At 44.6% G+C, this 23,221-nt stretch overlaps 1 protein-coding gene across 1 annotated transcript in view; it reads right to left on the bottom strand.

The window, feature by feature from the left end:
* Positions 1–23,221, bottom strand: part of POMT2 (protein O-mannosyltransferase 2) — a 48,594-nt gene that overhangs the window by 5,302 nt on the left and 20,071 nt on the right. Inside the window, exons 7-16 of the mRNA XM_059057625.2 lie at positions 22,471–22,577; positions 21,593–21,675; positions 19,306–19,415; positions 15,333–15,399; positions 8,283–8,352; positions 6,265–6,343; positions 4,958–5,109; positions 4,418–4,509; positions 3,252–3,328; positions 15–86 (exon numbers count right to left, since the gene is read on the bottom strand). Of these exons, the coding sequence (XP_058913608.1) occupies positions 15–86; positions 3,252–3,328; positions 4,418–4,509; positions 4,958–5,109; positions 6,265–6,343; positions 8,283–8,352; positions 15,333–15,399; positions 19,306–19,415; positions 21,593–21,675; positions 22,471–22,577 (909 nt within the window). The remainder of the gene's footprint in view (positions 1–14; positions 87–3,251; positions 3,329–4,417; positions 4,510–4,957; positions 5,110–6,264; positions 6,344–8,282; positions 8,353–15,332; positions 15,400–19,305; positions 19,416–21,592; positions 21,676–22,470; positions 22,578–23,221) is intronic.

Genomic DNA, 23,221 nt, shown 5'->3' with positions numbered 1-23,221 from the left:
GCCTCGGGCCCTACCTGATAGTTGATAGGCCAGTGCCAGGGTTTGGACGTGAACTCGTTGTCTTTGGGTTTGAGGCCATTGTTCCCCTGCAGGAGAGTGGCAAAGAAAAACTAGTCAAAGCCGAGCTCTAGAAGGCCGACAGGAACGTGAGGGACGGGGATCTGATGTGTGGCCAGGTGTCAAGAGAAACCCTCTCCCCTCTCCTTCCCTTGCAGGGAAGAATCAGGCACTCATTCTCAGTCACTGCCCACCTGCTCACAAACACTGACTGACTTTTCCCAACAAGCAAGCCTCCATATCCCAGCAAAGACAGTCCGTTCAGACCCTCTCTGCTCGAGAGAAAGAGGAATGGGAGACTTGTTTCCCACAGGCACAAAATACACATCCATCTCCAGGCCAAGGATAAGGTGTCAAGAGGATGAGGAGGGGCATATAAAATCAGGGCTGACTTGCTTGTTCCCTTGGAAGGTCAATTTCAAACACAAACCCAGAAACTCTAAGTTCCTGGACTTTGAAAAAGTTACTTTAGCCTCGTGTTTCTCAGCGTTTTTTCCCATTATTGCCTGCCCCCACTCAACCTTTTTAAGACATCTATTCCCTAAACACTCCCCAGCCATGACACTTTAAAGAAATTTTTATTGAGGTATAATTCATATATAACATATTCGTTTCAGATATACAACATAAGGATTTAATATTTGTATATATTGCAAAACAATCACCACAATAAGTCCCCTCATGACATTTTAATACCATAGCTATTCTGTATATCTGTTTACATAATGCAGGAATACCTGTGCTTTATACATTAAAAAGTTAAGGGTTGTTGGTTTTTTTTCCCACCCTCCAAGAATACGTTTTACCCCCTGGGAGCGATATCGCTCTCTCTGGTTGAGAATGCACACCTTAGCCTGAAGGACCCAGACACAGCCCATTTAGTCCAACAGCCAAGAATATTCAGCAACCTGTCTCTAAATGGCAAAATCAGGCCTTTGCTAAAACAAGAAGGAAAAGGAGCAGGATCCTGGATCCTACCCAGCAGGATGGCGTCAGCCTCATCATCAGGACAGACTGAGAAGTCATTCCCAAGAAGGGGAGTGAGGTGCTAGGAGTTGGGCTGGGGTTTCTCCACCTTGGCACTATTGACATTTGGGGCTGGAGAAATCTCTGGTGTGGGCTGGCCTGTGCAGTGTAGGGTGTTTAGCCTCCCTCGCCTCTACTCACTAGATGCCAGAAGCATTCCTACCCCTCCATGATGCCAGCCGAAAATGTCTCCAGACATTGTTAAATATCCCCTCAGAGGCAAAAATCGCCCTCTATTGAGAACCACTGGCCTAGCCCAAGAAAGATCCAGGTCTGGTTCAGTGAACCACCACCCAGTGCCTTACTAACCCAACTCCTTGAGGTCTTGGGAATCATTTGCAGGCCTCCCAACGGTGGCTGGATTGATCCTCCAGGGTTAAAAGTGCCAGTGGGGTGTCACACCCAAAGGGGTCAGCTGCACAGCCCCTGGACCATTATGGCCATCTGAAGGGCCTTTGAATGAAGAATGAATCATTCTGGACCCCAGAGCAGCTGCTGAGGAAAATCAATTCCGTCAAACCAGTACCGTCCAGTTCCAAACCCAGGGACTCCAGCCAGAGCTATAACAAGCCAAGGGCATCCTACACATTAAACTCTTAAGAAATCCAGCTCCTTTAGTAAACCAAGAAACGGAAGGAAGGAAAATCTGTAACCATTATAGGCATGTGTATCTGTACATTGTTCTCTATGCTTAACGCCTAGTGGGCTTATTCCAGCTAACTTCAGCAGGCTGGGCGGCCTTCTCCGCCCAGGCCTTAGGTCCTCTGCTCAGCGAGCAGAAGCCCTGTCCCCTGCAGTTTCTATAGTCCAGACAATTTTGATCTCTCTCCCCATCCTGACTCTACATCAGTTGAATAAGAAAGGTTCCTTATGTCCCTTTTCTTCTTTGACTCTACCTCTTAGATAATGAAAGGAAAAATGAGACTATTTATTTAGACTTAGTCTTAAAATTCTACCCAGATCTAAAATGATATTTTGACTGACAGGCACATATTCAAAAGAACTATGTCATCAGGCCAGAGTGACAGCTACAAGCAGAGAGTCAGAGAAGAAGGGTCCCAGAGATTGCTTATTGTCAACTCATCACCTCCCAATGTGCAGAAATGACAAAATTTGAATTTTTAAATTTAATCTGTTGAAATAAGTCAACCATATTTACTGAGTACATAATCACTTCCAGGAAAGACCAATTGACAATGGCTCACCAGGGGAAAAAATAACAACTGCTACACCTCTCTGCAACCCTGCACAGATACACGAACCTGGCTTGAGATACCGTGATTCTTAAACATCGTTCCTGCAGAACACTGGTTTCCCAGAAGCCAAAGTAAATAGGTTTCCCCCTCAACGTCAAGACCAACCACATCAGGGTTTTTCCAATTCACAGGGGAAACTTTAAGCTACTAGGTAGAACTTTCTCAATTTAAAGATTTTTTTTCTCTCAATTGTTCTTAAACCTTTGATGTCAGCTGTCAGCTACTAACAATAGAGAGTACAAACGATGAGTCTTTAAAACCTTAAAAAGAATCAACCATGCCCCCTAAACAGTTTGTTTCTGTCTGGGAACCTGAGTGGGCTCTTGGTTGGGATATTATGCTGCATATAAACAACACACTCAAATTAGCTGTTCATCCTAACTAATCCTAATTTCATATGATGGAATCACCCATCAGCGTCTCATGATTTTCAACCAAGGGCACTATGATTTTCAGGAGCTCTGCCACTTCAACAGATGTGAGAATCACCTAGAGGCAGGGGAGTGTAGTGGTAACTAGCACTGACTCTGAAGGCCTGGATCCACCTCTTACATTTAGCTGTGTGACCCTGGGCAAGCTCCTTAACCTCTGTGCCTCAATTCCCTCATCTGTAAACTGGGAACGATCATCTCTGGAGGACTGTAATAAGTATTAAGTTAATATACGTGCAGTGCTTAGAGTAGTGCCTGGCACGTACGAGCTACATAAGTGTTCATCAGCATTACCGTCACCATCATCGCCACCACCATTCAATGCCTCTGAAGACCAAGTAAGCCAGTATAGGTGCAGACACTTTCTAAGTCCTCCACAAGGGGGCAGTGGGTCTATACCATGGTTACTGATCCATGATCCAAATCTGTGGATGCCCAAGAGCTCTTAGAGAAGCCACCAAATGCGAAGGGGCCACAGTACCCGGATCATCACCATGTGGGCCTCCAGCAATATCTCAGGAAAACTGGGCTGCAGCACGTCCAGGCTGATGTTTGGCACTAGAAAAAGAAATGACAGAGGCGTAAACCTTTCTCACACACCCCCTCCTCGTGGCTGTCTGTCCATGGTATCCACACTGTTGTCAGGGTCTGAGTGTAGCCTTCCTGACAAGCTAACAAGCAGGTGAGAGTGTTGAGGAGACAGAAGGATTCTCGATCATTCACTCAGCACGTATTAAGCACTCAGCAGATATTCGGAGGGAGGCAATGGCAAGAGATGAAGAGCCCTGGGCCCCGGAGCTCCCACAGCCCTCGGCACCGCCAGCCTTCATGACGCTGCTCCCTCAAAGGCTGCTCCCCCCGCGAGGCAGGGCTGTGGGGACAGTGACAGAGCCTGTCTCATTCACCAAGGCATCCCCAGGGCCCCACATGGCTCCCAGCATCTAAACAAAGAGCTGTTTAATTACTCAGTTAATTAGCTGGTTGGTTAAATGAGGTGGTAAAAAGAATGAAATGGGAAGCATGAAGAGGAGAAATCGAGCAGAAGCGCGAAGGGGGTAGCTTAAGAGGACAGGTGATGAATCCAGACACTCGTTGAGCTGAAGATGACACGGGAGTGGAAATGTCCATTGGAGCCTGGTAGTATAAATATGGGGATCAGATGAAGGGCTGCAGCCACTGCTTTCTGTACAAGCCTTGGCTGGATGTGGGGAGGGGAGGAGCCCACACAGGGGCGGAAAGGGAAAGCACCGGCCTGCTCTAAGCCTTGAGGGTAGGGAGGTAACCACAGAGGGGATAGAATAGCCCGGGAGGCAAGCAGATGGACCTGCATTACAGGTGGCAAGAGAGTCATATCCAGCAGGAGGCAAGGAAAGTGACCAGAGACAAGCAGCTCTGGCCCCGAGTGAGGTCGTTCGTTGGTCGCTTTAGGCAGAGGAGTTTAAAGAGGACGGGAAGTTTAAGTGGATGGGGAGAAAAAAGGAGCTCCCTATCTAGACAATTCATATGAAGAGATTAGGTTTAAAAAAGGAAGAAAATGGCACCAATAAGATAAAGTGGCAGCAGAGTCTGTAAAGGTTTCTTTTCCTAAGATGAGAGTTAGTTAGAAATGTTCCCTTCAGAGCCAGCCCAGGACATGGCCTCACTCACGTTTGGGATTGATATGGTCTTCCACATTCCAGATGGAGTTGAGGGTTTCCTTTAGGTATGGAGTGCAGGTGACTTCCAGCTGCTCCCAGCCCCTGTGAAAAGTAGTCACAGATGTCTCTCAGAAGACCTGAAACCCACCGGAGAGTAACACTGCCAACTGCTCTTCAATCTACGGCGCCCCTCTCTTTCCAACCCAGTGGCCATGCTTTTTTCAGCCTCACACTTCTATATTCCACAACTGTCCTAGGAGGAGTCTAGCTCACAACATTCCCATTTTAGAAAGAGACATAGATCCAGAGAGTTATCACAAGCCAGATGCACAAATGCTCAACTATTACAACACATGAAACACCAAAGGAACTCTGGAGCTCTGGGCTCCATAAAACTCCTGATGCCTCTCCTCCCTCCATCCACCACAAAGAAAAAGCAAACCTGAGGTGAACATCAACCATTGTGAAATGGAAGTTTTTGATACACTCCTTGTAGTGTGAAAGGAAAAGCATGAGCCACTAACAGGACATCAAAACTCCAGAGACTCACCACTTGGGCAGGACCTTTCCCGAGGAGCCCAGGACACAACCTGTCACCAGATGGATAAGGCGAATTCGACTTCTCAGCACTTTGATTCGGTTTCCAAATTTTCTGTTTACAACCTCAATCCGCCAGAAGTCATTTGAGTCTCCTGTCCCATTCTGCCACATAAATCAAGACAAAAATACAAAGAAAGTAAGATGACTTTAGAGAAGACGTATCAGAAAAGGGAGATGGTCACCCTTTCAGATGGCATCATGTTACAATTTGGTCAAAGACCAAACTGGCCTAAATGATTGAGATGGGAACGGGAACAAGACGCCATGGAAATATACCAAGTGACTGCCATTGCCCCAGCACTCGCTATTACAACCAAGAAAAGTAGTATAATTCCTGGAACCTGAAGTCTAATTCTTCACTTTATAGAACTTGAGTTTAAGTTCTAAATAAATGTTTTTGCCCTTAAACTAAACTCAAGACATCACTGTGTGCCAACAGAAATAAATTTGGGCTATTTGCATCCATTACTGTGGCCATGGGGACAACTCACTCATCGAAGAAAGGTCTGGCCTAGATATCGTACTGTGGAAATCAAGACAGTTGTGTCTAATTCTCCTCAGGGAATGCCCACCAGAAAAAGATGAAGTTCAGAGTCTTGGCTCTAGTATAATGTGGGATGAGCAAATAGAAAGAGGGTTGGGAATTCCACCTTAAGGAACCCAGAATCTTTACTGAAGCACCAAAGCCCTTGGAAGGGAACGTAACAGATAGTCATAAATCTACTTTCCCACTAGTTGTTTCTGTTTTCAAATTACTCCCCAAGCCATAAATACTCATAGAGCTTCCTCTATTAACTGCATCCACCCCAAGGCAGTAAAATTCCAAAGCAATGTGGACAATATCCCTCTGTGGAACAGGGAAGTAATCCTTAAAAATAAAGCCAATGAGAATTTGGGATCTGGCAAAGGATAAACTTGTATATTCATCTGGGGTCATATTGTGGCCCTGTGGCTTCTAAGTATAATATGATTTTAAAAGAGACCCTTACAGTATTCATATTTGACATTTATTAAGTGTCAGAACATAAAAATGGCATGGTAATTATGGGAGGCAAGAGATGGAAACAAATAGACTTCATAGGCTGCCTTTCCCACAGCAAAAAGCCTAGCCAGAAAGTTCCTAAATGTTAAGAGTCCCTGTGCAGCCAATCGTTAGGAACATTCCAGAATTCTGGAGAGGATGTGTTCCGCCACCTGGCCCTGAGCCAGGCCCCACAGTTTTTGACATCCTGCTCAACACTCGAGTGGCTCACTTACTATGCCATAGCCTGTGACCTGATAGTGCTTCCGGGTCAGGGGGGCCTCGTGATAGTGACTGTGCAAGTTCCGAGAAGTCCTAGAAATTAAAAGAGAGAAGTGCCACTATCCTGAAGAAAAGAGATGTGCAATGTTTCTTCTTTTACCAAGGCTACTCAGAGTCATCTGTTTGGATAAGAAAAATTAGAATCCAAACCATTAAATCCAACATATCGGGAGGGACAGATGGTAGGAGTACTGGACCATATGCCAAGAAAGGGGCTTCACTTCCTGTTCACCCCACAACTTCAGGTGGGGGGCAGGGGAATGACTGAACACATTGGTGGCTTTGAGACAAGCTAGCCTGACTTATGAGGCAGGTTTAGGGAGAAGAAAATTAAAATTTGTAATCTACGTATGCCTGAGTTAGGTAAACTGCCTCCCTACCATCTGTGCTTTCTACTCCTATCACCAGTTTTACAAAGTGGGGATATGTGGGGGAGGTGGAGGGTTTAATTTAGATTTTACTTTGTACTTTTTGTAATAATCCTTACTTTTATCCATAACAAGTAATCAGTTTGTTATAAAAATATTGGAAATTTGCAAAAATAAAATTTAGTTAATAAATTTTAATTTATTTAAAAAATAAAATTTATTTAATAATAATAAATTTAAAATTTTAAGTATCCATAATCTCACTGACTAGGGAAAAACATTACTCATAGCTTTTCTATATGTATATTAAAAAATCCCTGGGGCTTCCCTGGTGGCACAGTGGTTGAGAGTCCGCCTGCCAATGCAGGGCACGCGGGTTAGTGCCCCGGTCCAGGAAGATCCCACGTGGCGCGGAGCGGCTGGGCCCATGAGCCATGACCGCTGAGCCTGTGCGTCCGGAGCCTGTGCTCCACAACAGGAAAGGCCAGAACAGTGAGAGGCCCGCGTACCGCAAAAAAATAAAAATAAAAAATCCCTGATTAAAAAGAAAAATTCTGTATCTGACAATTCATATGAAATTTTTGCAGGGCTGCTTCTGTTGCTTATTTTTCCTGTTCATTCTTGCACATGGTGCCCTATTTCCTTGTGTGCTTAGTTATTTTTTACTGTGTACTATTCACTGTCACTGAAAAACTATTTATAGGAATGGATAACCACATCTTTCCTAAAAGAGGATTAACATTTGCTTTTAGCCAGGCACCTAGGGAACATTACCATAGTCTTAGGACCATGTTCATTTAAATTCATGGCCTGAAGATTTTGAGACCATCCAGGTGAAATGAATTTGGGTTGCAAATCTATGTGAAGATCAACTGGTAATTACAACTTCTCAGGAACCAGATTTCGTGTCCCCATCAACCTCACCCCCCGCCCTGCTCTCCCAAACACACTCTGGATATAGGTAGATGGGGTGGATTTATCCTAACCCTAAGCCTTTGGGAGTTACAAATTTGGGGGAAGATCACAATAATTTACCACTTTGGGTGAGCCTAGAGCTTTGACTTCAAAACTTCTTCTCTCTAGAGGCAGTCAAAACCCAAAAATCAAAACTCAAGATTGTGGGTTCAAGGCAGAAGTGGCCACAGTGTCCCACTTTTTCCCTGGATTCCCCCTTTCACTGAGATTTTGACCTAGTAACTCCTTACTATCTTGTCAGTTCTTTATGCTTTTAAGAAGATGTTTCTACATTTTCCAGCATTTTTAGTCATTTTCAGTGAGAACACTGGTTAAATGAACCAGTTTGCCATATTCAGAAACGGACTCCTATACTTTTCTAAAGGCAGCCCCTTAAGAAGAAGCTTTGGGCAACTCAATTTTTTTCTTTCTTCCCCCTAGGAAAAGGGCAGTTGAAAGGTACCTTCAAAATCCAAAGCTTCCCAAAGCCAAAATAGGCAAAGTAATCATCCTCCCATTCTAGCACAGCAGCCTTGTTCCATTTACTAGAGCCTCATCCACATGTGACTTCTGTTTATTTCCAGCTTAAAAGAGCTCTGTACCTTTGATGCTCATGCCACTCATTTATCCCAAACAGCAAATTTACTTACTCTTTGTGTTCTAGTCGAATGACGTCTCCATGTCTTACAAACTCCACCGGGAGTGAAGGGTCTAGGGGATCTGTCAAGAAGAAACAAGCATTGATATCTGAAACCGTTCACTCATTAAGCTAGCATTAATCAAGGGCTTACTGGTAAAGAGTTATAGTACAACGTGGTATGTGCATGAGGTACTGATAGAGTGCTGTGGGACCAAAGCGAACTGTCTCGGAGGATGAGGGAAGGGTGTCCCAGAGATAATGACTGAAAAGACTCTCAAAGGAGAGGGAGAACTCGTCAGGTGAACAAGTGGGGAAAGGCCACAGAGGTATGAAAGAGCAAAACTCATCTGAATCAGTGGCAAATTAATTCACATGGTTAGGGAGGGCGGGCAGGGAGGAGAGTGGGCATAGGTGAGGGTGTGGACAAGTGGGGCCATACTGTGTATGCCATGCTAGGAAATGTGGCCTTTATCTGACAAGCACTGAAGCTCCCACTAGAGGATTTTTAAGCTAGGAAGCTAAATAATAAGATTTTCCTTTTAGAAGTAAAAATATAGTCTTACAAATATTAATTCCATGCAAAAGACCATTTGACCAGCTCTCTTCAAAATCAAATGTTAAACCCTGCATATTTTGCCAGTGATTATCTTGTCTCTGGCAATAGACTTGATAAACGTGAGGCAAAGAAAATGATGAAAAAGAATTACTTCTGTATCGTCAAGAAGTCAAGACCAGTGAGGATCTAGAAAAGTGATGACAGTGGAAAAGGAGTTGGCAGTAATCACAGCAATACAGAAAGTCCTTGCAAATTTCTGTCCCAGGCAGTGGACACTAACACTCAAGGTCAGGAAAGACAAATCTGCCAGGACAAATCACTGGCTCTCAAGAGAATTAGAGAACTCAACTATAGAAATGCCCATTCCTGCGCTGCCTTCTAAGGTCTCTTAAGAAGAATAAGCAGGACTTCCCTGGTGGCACAGTGGTTAAGAATCCACCTGCCAATGCAGGGGACACAGGTTCGATCCCTGATCCGGGAAGATCCCACATGCCACGGAGCAACTAAGCCCATGCACCACAACTACTGAGCCTGCGCTCTAGAGCCCACGAGCCACAACCACTGAGCCTGCAAGCTGCAACTACTGAGCCTGTGTGCCACAACTACTGAAGCCCATGCTCCCTAGAGCCCGTGCTCCACAACAAAAGAAGCCACTGCAATGAGAAGCCCATGCACCACAACCAAGAGTAGCCCCTGCTCACCGCAACTAGAGAAAGCCTGTGCACACAGCAACGAAGACCCAACACGGCCCAAAATAAATTAATAAATTAATTTTTTAAAAAAGAAGAAGAATCAGCAAGATGACAAATCAAATAAGTCAAAGGGGAGGGAAGTTTTACTTAATATGGATCTGTGGGGGAGGGGCACTTATGGCCATCAAGAACACAAAGACCTTTGTCTAGACAGTTCCCTCTTCCCAGAATGCATGTAGTGATCTGCCTTCACACGAATCCTTAGTCACCGGAGTGATATGCAGCCACCTTAACCTGGAAGCCACAGTGGAATAACAGTACAGGGACGTTCAAAGACTTGGTCCATGCCCACATGACTTCAGAAGTAAAGCTGGTCTTCCCTCAGAACCCCTCATTGCAATAGACTGCTTATGTTTGGCCTGTTGAATAAAAACACAATCTATAACAGTACTATAAGGGACAGAAATAGATCCTGCCCAATGGTGTCATAATTTATATTACTGAGGAGTAGGATGCAAAGACAGTGGTCATGTAGGCCACATTTCAAGCCTAAAACCCATGACAATAAGGGAAGGTGGGGAAAGGAACAGAGAAGGTAAATTTAGATGAGCAGCTGCCCACCTCCCCACAAAGGCCAGGAGCAGCTGACTCAAGACAGGCTGAGCCAGGTGGTGTTTGCTGAGGAGAGAACACCTATGGCATAAGACAATCAGAAGGTGAGCGGGAGATGCCCTCTGTTCTGATCTCTTCTCGGCTGCAGCAAAAGGCACAGTCTGCAGGTAGCCAGCTGTCTGACCAAAAAACCAGAAAATCAGACATAGCCCTTGTCACAAAGCCGTGGGAGCCCGATAGGTGTGCTTCAGAGGAGCTTCACCCTGGACTGTCAGAGGCAGATGCGCAGGCATTGAGGGAGGTCCCAGGCACCAGCCTAGATGAGCCCAGCCACAGGGCTGGAAGGCCTGCAGATCTCCAAGAGACTGGCCCAGGCCTGGGATGACCAGTGGACAGCAGCCCTCTATCACATCCAGACAACCTGAGCTGTACTACATGCTGGGGTCTGCAAGGCTTGGTGTACTCTAAATCAGAAATGAAAGCAGCCACAGTGTGCCCCAGGCACGTGTCCAGGTAACCTCTTCTGGATTAAGTCTGAGCCTCAGCTGTCTGAGTCCCATATATATGCTATCTACAAGAGACCCACTTCAGACCTAGAGCCACATACAGACTGAAAGTGAGGGGATGGAAAAAGATATTCCATGCACTTGAAAATCAAAAGAAAGCTGGAGTAGCAATACTCGTATCAGATAAAATACACTTGAAAATAAAGAATGTTACAAGAGACAAGGAAGGACACTACATAATGATCAAGGGATCAATCTGAGAAGAAGATATAACAATTATAAATATATATGCACCCAACATAGGAGCACCTCAATACATAAGGCAACTGCTAACAGCTATAAAAGGGGAAATCAACAGTAACACAATAATAGTAGGGGACTTTAACACCTCACTTACACCAATGGAGAGAACATCCAAACAGAAAATTAATAAGGAAACACAAGCTTTAAATGACACAGTAGACCAGACAGATTTAATTCATATTTATAGGACATTACATCCAAAAACAGATTAAACTTTCTTCTCAAGTGCACACAGAACATTCTCCAGGATAGATCACATCTTGGGTCACAAATCAAGCCTCAGTAAATTTAAGAAAATTGAAATCATATCAAGCATCTTTTCTGACCACAATGCTATGAGATTAGAAATCCATTACAGGGAAAAAAACTGTAAAAAACACAAACACATGCAGGCTAAAGAGTATGTTAATAAATAACCAAGAGATCACTGAAGAAATCAAAGAGGAAATCAAAAAATACCTAGAGACAAATGACAATGAAAACACGACGATCCAAAACCTATGGGACGCAGCAAAAGCAGTTCTAAGAGGGAAGTTTATAGCAATACAAGCCTACCTGAAGAAACAAGAAAAATCTCAAATAAACAATCTAACCTTACACCTAAAGAAACTAGAGAAAGAAGAAGAAAACAGAACCCAAAGTTAGTAGAAGGAAAGAAATCATAAAGATCAGAGCAGAAATAAATGAAATAGAAACAAAGAACACAATAGCAAAGATCAATAAAACTAAAAGCTCATTCTTTGAGAAGATAAACAAAATTGATAAACCATTAGCCAGACTCATCAAGAAAAAGAGGGAGAGGACTCAAATCAATAAAATTCAAAATGAAAAAGGAGAAGTTACAACAGACACCACAGAAATACAAAGCATCCTAAGAGACTACTACAAGCAACTCTATGCCAATAAAATGGACAATGTGGAATAAATGGACAAATTCTTAGAAACATATAACCTTCCAAGACTGAACCAGGAAGAAATAGAAAATATGAACAGACCAATCACAAGTAATGGAATTGAAACTGTGATTAAAAATCTTGCAACAAACAAAAGTCCAGGACCAGATGCCTTCACAGGCGAATTCTATCAAACATTTAGAGAAGAGCTAACACCCATCCTTCTCAAACTCTTCCAAAAAATGGCAGAGGAAGGAACACTCCCAAACTCATTCTATGAGGCCACCATCACCCTGATACCAAAACCAGAAAAAGATACTACAAAAAAAGAAAATTACAGACCAATATCACTCATGAATATAGATGCAAAAATCCTCAACAAAGTACTAGCAAACGGAATCCAACAACACATTGAAAGGATCATACACCATGATCAAGTGGGATTTATTCCAGGGATGCAAGGATTCTTCAATATACTCAAATCAATCAATGTGATACACCATATTAACAAACTGAAGGAGGAAAACCATATGATCATCTCAATAGATGCAGAAAAAGCTTTTGACAAAATTCAACACCCATTTATGATAAAAACTCTCCAGAAAGTGGGCACAGGGGGAACCTACCTCAACATAATAAAGGCCACATACGACAAACCCACAGCAAACATCATTCTCAATGGTGAAAAGCTGAAAGCATTTCTTCTAAGACTGGGAACAAGACAAGGATGTCCACTCTCACCACTATTATTCATCATGGTCTTGGAAGTCCTAGCCACAGCAATCAGAGAAGAAAAAGAAATACAAATTGGAAAAGAAGAAGTAAAACTGTCACTGTTTGCAGATGACATGGTACTACACAGAGAGAATCCTAAAGATGCCACCAGAAAACTACTAGAGCTAATCAATGAATTTGGAAAAGTTGAAGGATACAAAATTAATGTACAAAAATCTCTTGCATTTCTGTACACTAATGATGAAAAATCTGAAAGAGAAATTAAGGAAACATTCCCATTTACCACTGCAACAAAAAGAATAAAATACCTAGGAATAAACCTACCTAGGGAGACAAAAGACCTGTATGCAGAAAACTATAAGACACTGATGAAAGAAATTAAAGATGATACAAACAGATGAAGAGATATATACCATGTTCTTGGATTGGAAGAATCAATATTGTGAAAATGACTATACTACTCAAAGTAATCTACAGATTCAATGCAATCCCTATCAAATTACCAATGTCATTCTTTACAGAACTAGAACAAAAAATCTTAAAATTTGTATGGAGACACTAAAGACCCCGAATAGCCAAAGCAGTCTTGAGGGAAAAAAACAGAGCTGGAGGAATCAGACTCCCTGACTTCAGACTATACTACAAAGCTATAGTAATCAAGATAATATGGTACTGGCACAAAACCAGAAATATAGATCAATGGAACAGGAACAAAAGCCCAGAGATAAACTCATGCACCTATGGTCATCTAATCTATGACAAAGGAGGCAAGGATATACAACAGAGAAAAGACAGTCTCTTCAATAAGTGGTGCTGGGAAAATTGGACAGGTACATGTAAAAGAATGAAATTAGAACACTCCCTAACACCATAAACAAAAATAAACTCAAAATGGATTAGAGACCTAAATGTAAGATTGGACACTATAAAACTCTTAGAGAAAAACAGAGGAAGAACACTCTTTGGCATAAATCACAGCAAGATCTTTTTTGATCCACCTCCTAGAGTAATGGAAATAAAAACAAAAATAAACAAATGGGACCTAATGAAACTTAAAAGCTTTTGCAAAGCAAAGGAAACTACAAACAAGATGAAAAGACAACACTCAGAATGGGAGAAAATATTTGCAAACAAATCAGTGGACAAAGGATTAATCTCCAAAATATATAAACAGCTCATGCAGCTCAATATTAAAAAAACAAACAACCCAATCCAAAAATGGGCAGAAGACCTAAAGAGACATTTCTCCAAAGAAGACATGCAGATGGCCAAGAAGCACATGAAAAGCTGCTCAACATCACTAATTATTTGAGAAATGCAAATCAAAACTACAATGAGGGGGCTTCCCTGGTGGCGCAGTGGTCGAGAGTCCGCCTGCCGATGCAGGGGACACGGGTTCGTGCCCCGGTCCGGGAAGATCCCACGTGCCGCGGAGCGGCTGGGCCCGTGAGCCGTGGCCGCTGAGCTGGTGCGTCCGGAGCCTGTGCTCCGCAACGGGAGAGGCCACAACAGTGAGAGGCCCGCGTATCGCAAAAAAAAAAAAAAAAAAAAAAAAAAAAACTACAATGAGGTATCACCTCACACTGGTCAGAATGGGCATCATCAGAAAATCTACAAACATCAAATGCTGGAGAAGGTGTGGAGAAAAAGGAACCCTCTTGCACTACTGGTGGGAATGTAAATTGATACAGCCACTATGGAGAACAGTATGGAGGTTCCTTAAAATACTAAAAATAGAATTACCAAATGACCCAGCAATTTCACTACTGGGCATATACCCAGAGAAAACCATAATTCAAAAAGACACATGCACCCCACTGTTCACTGAAGCACTATTTACAATAGCCAGGTCATGGAAGCAACCTAAATGCCCATCGACAGATGAATGGATAAAGAAGATGTGGTACATATATACAATAGAATATTACTCAGTCATAAAAAGGAACGAAATTGGGTCATTTGTAGAGACATGGATGGATCTAGAGACTGTCACAGAGAGTGAAGTAAGTGAGAAAGAGAAAAACAAATATCATATATTAACCCATATATGTGGAACCTAGAAAAATGGTACAGATGAACCAGTTTGCAGGGCAGAAATTGAGACACAGACATAGAGAACAAACGTATGGACACCAAGGGGGGAAAGCAGCAGGTGGGTGGTGGTAGTGGCTGTGTGATGAATTGGGAGATTGGAATTGACATGTATACACTGATGTCTATAAAATGGATGACTAATAAGAACCTGCTGTATAAAAAAATAAATAAAATTAAAATTTTAAAAAAAAGACAGCTCTGGGGCTTCCCTGGTGGAGCAGTGGTTGAGAGTCCGCCTGCCGATGCAGGGGACACGGGTTCTTGCCCCGGTCCAGGAAGATCCCACATGCCGTGGAGCGGCTGGGCCCGTGAGCCATGGCCGCTGAGCCTGCGCGTCCGGAGTCTGTGCTCCGCAATGGGAGAGGCCACAACAGTGAGAGGCCCACATACCACAAAAAAACAAATAAATAAAATTTAAAAAAAAAAGACAGCTCTAAGAGTGAGATCTTATCTGTCTTGCTCACTGCTTATCCCTATGCCAACAACAGTCCTTGGAACTTAGCAGGGGCTCAATAAATAACTGTTGAAAGGATAACTGAGATCCGTAAAGATGGCAAAGAATGCTCAGGAAAGCCCATCCCAGTACCATTCTTTTGGAGGCATGAGAAATGTTAAGGAGGGCTCAGAGTAAGTAATAATACAAGAAGCGCCAATTCCCTACCGCTTTACCTGAGTTTGTATTATGTTTCTTGATAATCCACAGGTTGTTGTAGTCCTTGTGCAAATAGGTGGTGACCTGGGTGGGGTGGGAGGAGGAGGTGGGAGGGAGAAGACAGTCACTATCAGCAGAGCTGGCCACAGGACAATCAACAGCAAGCCAATGTTGCTTAAGCCTTTTTCAGAATCCCCAGCTACCAACCCGAGGGGCTGTGTTTCCTGACAAGGCTCAGAAGTAGCATTTGGTGAATGCTACTTTCTCTCCTTCCTTCTGCATTTAGAGGTCTTTTCCCACAAAAGCCTTTTTGATTTGTCTCTGTGTACCCCTCTGCATCCTATCTTTCAACTTCCCACATCCTAGAGGGAGGAACCATAACACCTTGTGTAACAGTCTCCAGCACACAAAGAGGATTTAGTGCATTTTTAAAAAGTCATCAAGATCATGCCTCAAACTTTCTAAATGAAAAATTCATGCTATGATATTTTCTAGAATATGACCAAATATTTTCTAGAATATGGCCCAATGAAACGAAAAAAGCTCTATTAATATCTTATCCTAGAAGCCTGAAGTCTTAGACATACCCATTTTGTATACACTGATTTTTTAAAAATTGTATGTGTGTGCATGTGTGTACACGCATGTAATGCTGCAATTAAACTACCAGCAAAAATCCTGGGAACAATATAAATGTCCAATACTAAAGGAAGAGTTATGTCCACAGGATAGAATATTATACAGCCACAGGAAATGTTTCAGGGCATTTTTACCCAGCACAGGAGAAGGCGTATAATATGCCGCTGTTGAAAATGGTTACCATTTATCACTAGGCACTGCTCTAAGCACTGGACACGTCTTATCTCTAGGTTGTAGGTACTATGGTTACCCCCACCTTACTTACAAGCAAACTGAGGGTAAGTAATTCACTGAGGTTAAGTAAAGGTCTCACAGCTTGTCAGCTGGAGAGACAGGTTCAAACGGAGGGAGCTAGCTCCAAAACTCCCAGGATAGAGACTGCATACATACAGTTATGCTAATTCTGTACACAAGCACATAAATACCCAGAGGCAACAGAAACAAAGGCATCTCTCTTACAACGTGAGTTTTAATAATTCCAATTGGACAAAACATGACTTATTTACTTGCAGAGAGATTTGGAATTAGCGTGTAGGAAAATAATTATGCGTGTATTATGGCTGCTTTGTTTCAGTGGCTTTTGCTTTCTCAGAAACAATTAGGGATAATGGTATTAAGAACATACAAGTTAAAAGTTGTGGCAGCCATAGAGAAAGTAAGTCCACACTCCCCAACAAAAGCTGCATACAGCAAGTTCACCCAACTTGATTTTGCTCAAGGATGTTAAGCTTTTGTGGTGCTCGTGTGTGCACTCTGTGCTGTCATTTTGGTTTTGGGTTTTTCTTTTACAAAAATCATTATTATTAATATTCCTATTAGAAAAATCACTTATTTATTGTGAATATAGTCCATGGCCTCTTTTTCCCCTTGAAACATTTATTTTTACAATGGAGTTTTTTTATAATATGAGGTCTCCTAGGGACACAGGTATGCTATTACAGCAGAATGTTGTACATCAAACTACGTGGATAAACATTGATCCTTGGATTATGTGTAACTTTGGGTTTTTTTTATACTTTTCTACACTTTCCAATCTTACTTTATAAATGTTATGCTTTAAAAACATTTAAAAATCGAGACCTAGAACTGTTAACAAGACATTAAACTATAGGGCAGGGAGGGCTACTGAGGTTATTTAGTACGGTCCCTGCAATTTACCGATGAAGACACAGGCTGAAAAAGACTCAGTGACTCAGTCAGTGACAAAGCCAGACTCTCTGTCCCTTGGCCTAATATGCTCTCTCTAGATGACTGTCACAACTTCATGCCTCCACCCATGGGCTTCAAGTGTGTAACACTAAGACCAGCTTAATAGGGCAGAACGTGGCTCTTCTCTCCCTTTGCACAGTATAGATGTTCCTGGTCACCACATCTGTAACTTTATCTCCTACGTGACACCAGTAGCAAGGTATCACTATGGAAGGGCTAGCAGTACATTAGACTCTTCTGGAGAGCTTAAAACCAAAACAAAAATGCACAATGCATGGGCCCCATCCTAGATCAATTAAGTCAGAATCTCTGGGGTGGACCTCAGGCGTCAGAATTTTTTAAAAGCTCTCCAGTGGACTCTAAAGCACAGCCAGGGTTGAGAACCACTGCGCTAGAGAGAAGCGGAGAGTCAAGAATGGGAAACCGATACCAAAACCCAATACTTTGGGTCAACTTTCTAGTAAATAAGGAAATCATAACAATAAAATATTTTGAGAAGCAAAAGTTTTTCAAAAAGTAAAGATTTTGGTCATTTTGCAGGAAGAGAAACTTCACTTCAAGCTTCCCAGAGCAGCAGCCAGCCCTGAAGCCCCGACCTCCGCACTCTCCTCTCCTCCGGTCACTGCATCCGAGGCCTCCGCCCTGCCCACACCATGGAAGCCATCCTTGTCAGAGTTGCCAGGCCTCCCACGTTGCCCTTCGAAGGCCTCTTCCTCTGTCCTCACCTTCTCCGAGGTCTCTGCAGCACCTGAACTGCTGGCGTCTCCTCCCACTGGAGACCCTCTGCTCAGCACTCTCCTCCCGTTCTCCTCCAACCTCCCCGTCCACCCCTTCCTTCTCAGCCACTTCTACCAGCGCCACTCTGAGTGCCTTTAATGCTGCCTTACGTGCTGCTGCCCCCCAGGGCGTCTCTGCTGGCCCTCCTCCTCTGCACACCCCTTCAGGGCAATGTCACCCATCCCACTGTGTCACTGACACCCGTACACTACACACTCACGTCTCTTTCCTGAGACAAGCCCCAGACCTAAAGTACACAAAGAAAACTCATCTCCAAAGCCATGCTTCCTCCTCCATTTCTGATTATGGTGAAACAGCATTATCACACAAACACCTTGACCTCCAGAGTACAGACCTGGACATGGCTCATCCCTGACATCTATCAGTTACCAGGCCCTGACATTCAACCTGTGAAGAGTTTCCTGAATCACTTCCCACCTCTCTCCCTGTGGTCTCTGCCTCCGTTCACCATCCTTTGTCATGATTACTGCCTCTAGTCTCCTCCTTCCAATCCATCACACTCCTGCTAGAGCTGTTCTTCTAAACTAGAAATCTAAGCACATCTTATCCCTTAATAAGTTTCAATGCCTCCCCAGCGTCTACAGAACAAAATTAATTCTCCTGTAACACGTAAGGCCTCTCCATAATCTGGCCCCACAGACCTCTCCAACCCCATCCTTCTCCCTCTCAGGCATCATCCACCACAGCCACATCTACCACTCCTTAACGTAGATGCAGACAGTATCGCTCACTCGTTCAGATCATACACACAGCTAATCCTCCAGCGTGCACGTCATACAGATTATCTCACTTAATCCTCAAAACAACCTTACGATGGAGAGAAGTACTATTTATTTTCCCCAATTTAAAGATGAGCCCACTGAAGCACAGAAAGGTTAAGGAATTTGTTCAAAGTCACACTCTAGTGGAACCAGGATTCGAACCCAGATACACTAGTCAGGTTCCCAGGCCTGTGTTTATAACCATTACGCTCTACCCATCATCCACTTCGTGCCAGGCACTGAGCCTTCCAGGAGCCAGCAATCAAACAGCAAAGAGACAGGAGGAAGGAAGCACTCACAATTCAATGCGAAGAGGGTTACCACACAGGCTTGTAAAGGTGCCGAGAAAGCCGCCCACACCAGACGCACCTAACCCAGGAGCAGGCAGAGGTAGGTCATGGTGGTCAGAGGGGAACTCCCCAGCTGAAGCCTAAGGAAGCTGGAGTTAGGCAGAGGAAAAGGATGTTTCAAGCCGGGGAAACAGTGCGGGTAAAGGAGGGGAAGCCAGAAAGAGAACGGAGGGTTCAGTCACGGCAAATAGCTTAGTGCTGCCGCAACACAAGCGCACAAAGGGCTCACTGACCTGCTGCTGGCGGGCGCCGATGCCCTCGGGGTAGAGGTGCCCGTGCGAGTGGAGGTAGCCGACGGCCATCCGCGCGCTCTTCACGGTGATCACAGAGCCATAGGCCAGGTCTGCGGGCAGACGGCGACGGCGTGAGCTGGCGCAGCGCTAGACCTGGCCCTGACTGCAGGGGCCGCCGAAGCCACAGGCCTCCCCAACCCCTAACAGACTCCACTGGGCCCCGGACGGCCGAAAGCAAGATGCGCGGCTGCCTTCTCACTCCAGTGGAATCAACTCAAGAGGAGTTCACCAAATAGTCTCGCCTGTCCCCTCCCCTCCCTCTTAAGGACTTCAGAAGAAGCTGGGTATTAACAATGCTATTATCAAAGCAAAAGACTAGGAACAACTTGTCCTTCAGTCAAGGTCTATCATATACATTCCACGGAATAAAGAAGGAAGAAGCATCTTATATCTTCATATGGAATGTTCTCCAAGATATAGTGTTACTATAGACTGTTAAGAGAGACTTTTCACTATATATCCTTTTGTGCCTTTTGAATCTAGTACCACATGTAGTAACTGCTCAATGGTGTTTGGGGTTTTTACTCTGAATTTAAAAAGACAAAAGCAAAAACCCAGAGTAAACGGCTTACCCAAGAGCATCCATCCCCTCCCCACACAGGCCCCGGCTTACGGAGGAGCCTCTTTGCCTTCTTTACCGTCCCTCTTCTCCACGCCCTGCAATCTGGCTGCCTGCCATTCCCCACTCCACCGAAACAGGTCTCACTGCACCAGTGCTGGCTGCTCCCGTCTCCCTTTGTTCATTCATTTGGTCGCTAGACGGTATCGATTACATGGTGGATCCAAAGGTGGAGGAGACCTGGATGCAGACCTAGTGAGCCCAGTCTTGGGAATGATGGCGTCACACACTGAGCAGCACAGGATGACCAGCAAACACTCCAGCAAAGGTGTGACAATGTGTGACATGGTGGGAGCCCAGAGTAGGGCAGAACGAATCCTTGCCCAAAGAGTAAAAAGAGGAGGACTTGATGGAAGAGAATACGGCTGAGCTAGGCCTTTTAAATAACGAGTAGAAATTTGCTAACCCCACCGCTCCATCCTTCTAAGTCCTCGTGCTGGTCAACACACGCAGCCCCGCATGCTGCTGACCGCAGCTGCTTCTCGATTATGCTCTGTGCCCCATCTCAACCCCACACTCCCTCACGGACTGCTCCTGAGCAGCCCCTTCCTGTTGCAGCCCCAGTGGCCTGACTGCACCCTATCGTCTTCCTCTTTCTACAGTTTCCTCACAGACCACAGCCACTGCACAGCATCGACTATCCCTTACTTGGCTAGTCCTCCTTTGAAAGCCTCAGCCCCAAGCCCACTGGCCCCACTGCATGGATTTCCTCAAGCATCTCAGAGCTGATTTCTCCAATGTGGAATCCAGTGCCTGCCTTTCCGAACCAATTTTTGCCTGCTTTCCTAGTTTTCATTCTTTCCACACTCTGGGTGGGCCCACTGTGTACTAGGCCCTGGAGAGACTAAAAGACGTTGTCCTTGCCTCCAGGAAGCAATGACCTGGGCCCGACCTATCTTGTCAATCTTATCTTCCAGAATTTTTCTGCATATAACCTATGCCTTAAGTTTTGCCCTGTTCTTGGCTTTGATCACGCTCTCCCTTCTGCCTGATACGCCCTCTCCCCCATCTCCCTCTGTTGAAACCTACCCATTTTTCCAGGGCCTGACTCCAAGGCAACTCACTCACTCTGATCACCCCCCAACCCCCTAACAGAAGTGATCTCTTACATCTTTGATCCCCACAGCTCTGCGTTCCCTCTTTCTATACTTAACACATATGGTCACATCGTGTAGAGGTCCTCTACTGCGGACTCTACTCCAGACTCTCTGCTCTGGAGGGCATCCACTTACAGCCTCTGACATGGATAACATTTGCTCAGTTACCCAGTGTGAATAGTGAATGGATGCGAGTAGCAGGATACTCTGGTGGGAACTGACCTCTAGCCCTGAAGGGCCTTGTTCCTTCACCAGATTCTCTCTGTTGGTCTTCCCACAGCCACGACGGACAAGTTATTCCTTAGGGTCAAAGAGCTCGTTGCTCAGGACGTCTTCCTCTGCACTTCCTGTGTTCCTGTTCACTCTCTTGAGTGCTCGGACCAGATTTACCTGTATCTTTCTCCCACTTTGCCCATCTAAAATAACTCAGGCTGTCATAGCATCTTTTCCAATTCAACTCCCAGGAATCCCTTCTGTCCTCCTACTTTTGTAAAGGACAAGAGACACTCACGTTCAGGGATGGAAGCATTGTGAAGGTTGTTTCCTGAAAGCCGGGCCTGGAAGGCAGAACTGAAGAAGCCATCACCAGGACCACTGTGGGGAAAGGCAGAGGGAAGACAGCCAAATTAATGGGGTGAAACTGATTTCCCAGGAGCCCTAGGAAGAGCTCTGCACAGCTGGTTTAAAAGAAGTACAAGGGAGTGCAGTGTGGTATTGTGGACAGACAAGGGGGATAGAGTCAGGCAAACTGGGGTCCAAATGACAACTCAGCCACTTACTAGCTAGGTGAACTTTGGAAGATACCTGGCCTTGTTTAGCCTCAATTCTTCATTTATAAATCAGGGATTTAAAAAAAAAATCAAAAGAATTATTATGGGACTTCCCTGGTGGTCCAGTGGTTAAGACTCTGTGCTTACAATGCAAGGGGCGCGGGTTAGATCCCTGGTCGGGGAACTAAGATCCCGCATGCCATGTGGCACGGCCAAAAATTTTTTTTTTAAAAAAGAATTATTATGACTAAATGAGATAACGTATATAAAATGCTGAACACAGTTCCTGACACATAGTCGCTACCTGTTAAATGGGAGCTGCTGCTGGTGGTATTGTTATTATTATCCTCACTCCAACTGCACATGCTTATGGCGGCGCATCCCTGTTAAGCACAAGGAACTGTGTTTAGGGATAAGGGGCAGTTTGGCTATTAGAACATTCTCTTCTTCCTTCAGGCCAGGGTACCCAAAAGATAGAACATAGGAGGAAACCAGCAGGGAAAAAACCCTGGGTCCCCTCCGAGCATCCCAACCAGACCCAGGAAATCACACGGCCCCTCCAGGGCTTAGGGGCAAGAGGAAGACCAGAAGCGAGACACTGGAAAGGCTCTGGTTGTACCTTTTATTCAGCACCATGAAGTGAACAGCGTAGGTGGCCGTGTAGAGAGCCAGCGGCAGCACTATGAGGCACAGGATGCGAGCGGTCAGATGTTTTCCCACAGTCACCTGCAAACCAAGCCAGTGCAGGGTGCTGGGCATATGAGGCATTATTATGCCTTATGCCTGACATGTGTGTTATCTGTAAGTTTTTATGTGTAAGTCATGATCAGAAACAATTGAAAAACAAATGGCTATCAAGAAAGAAAGATATGGGGAAACCCTAAGCCTTCCCATAACACCCCCCACCAACCAAGAACTGCAAGGGGCTGAACTTGGGCCAGCCCTCCGCTGTCTGTCCAGACCCTCACCCAGGACCCCGGGCTGTCTCCACGTTACTGCCAAGGTGTGGCCTGCATCTTCAGCATCATCACTCATCACTCCCTCTCCATCCTAGTCACACTGACGCCCTGCACTTTCCCCATGCTTCTTGCACTGTACCAGCCCCACCCATCACATTGATAACTGCCCCTTATCTTAACTTTGGGCCTCAGCTTCCTCCTAGAAGCCTTCCTGGATTGCCCAAGACGGGGCTTGTGCTCTCCTCTGTGCTTTCACAGCACCTGTTGGCTGGACCATGACTTATTTTTTCTTTTCTTTCTTTCTTATTTCTCTCTCTCCATTGTCTCTAGAGGAATCTTGTCTTAATCATCTGTATATTCTGTGTCTCACACTTAGCGGATGGTCTGTCTATATGTTGTGAATGAATAAAT

This window comes from Kogia breviceps, chromosome 3 (assembly GCF_026419965.1).
Source record: "Kogia breviceps isolate mKogBre1 chromosome 3, mKogBre1 haplotype 1, whole genome shotgun sequence".
Taxonomy (NCBI): Eukaryota; Metazoa; Chordata; class Mammalia; order Artiodactyla; family Physeteridae; genus Kogia; species Kogia breviceps.
This window is presented reverse-complemented; position numbering and strand designations above follow the sequence as displayed.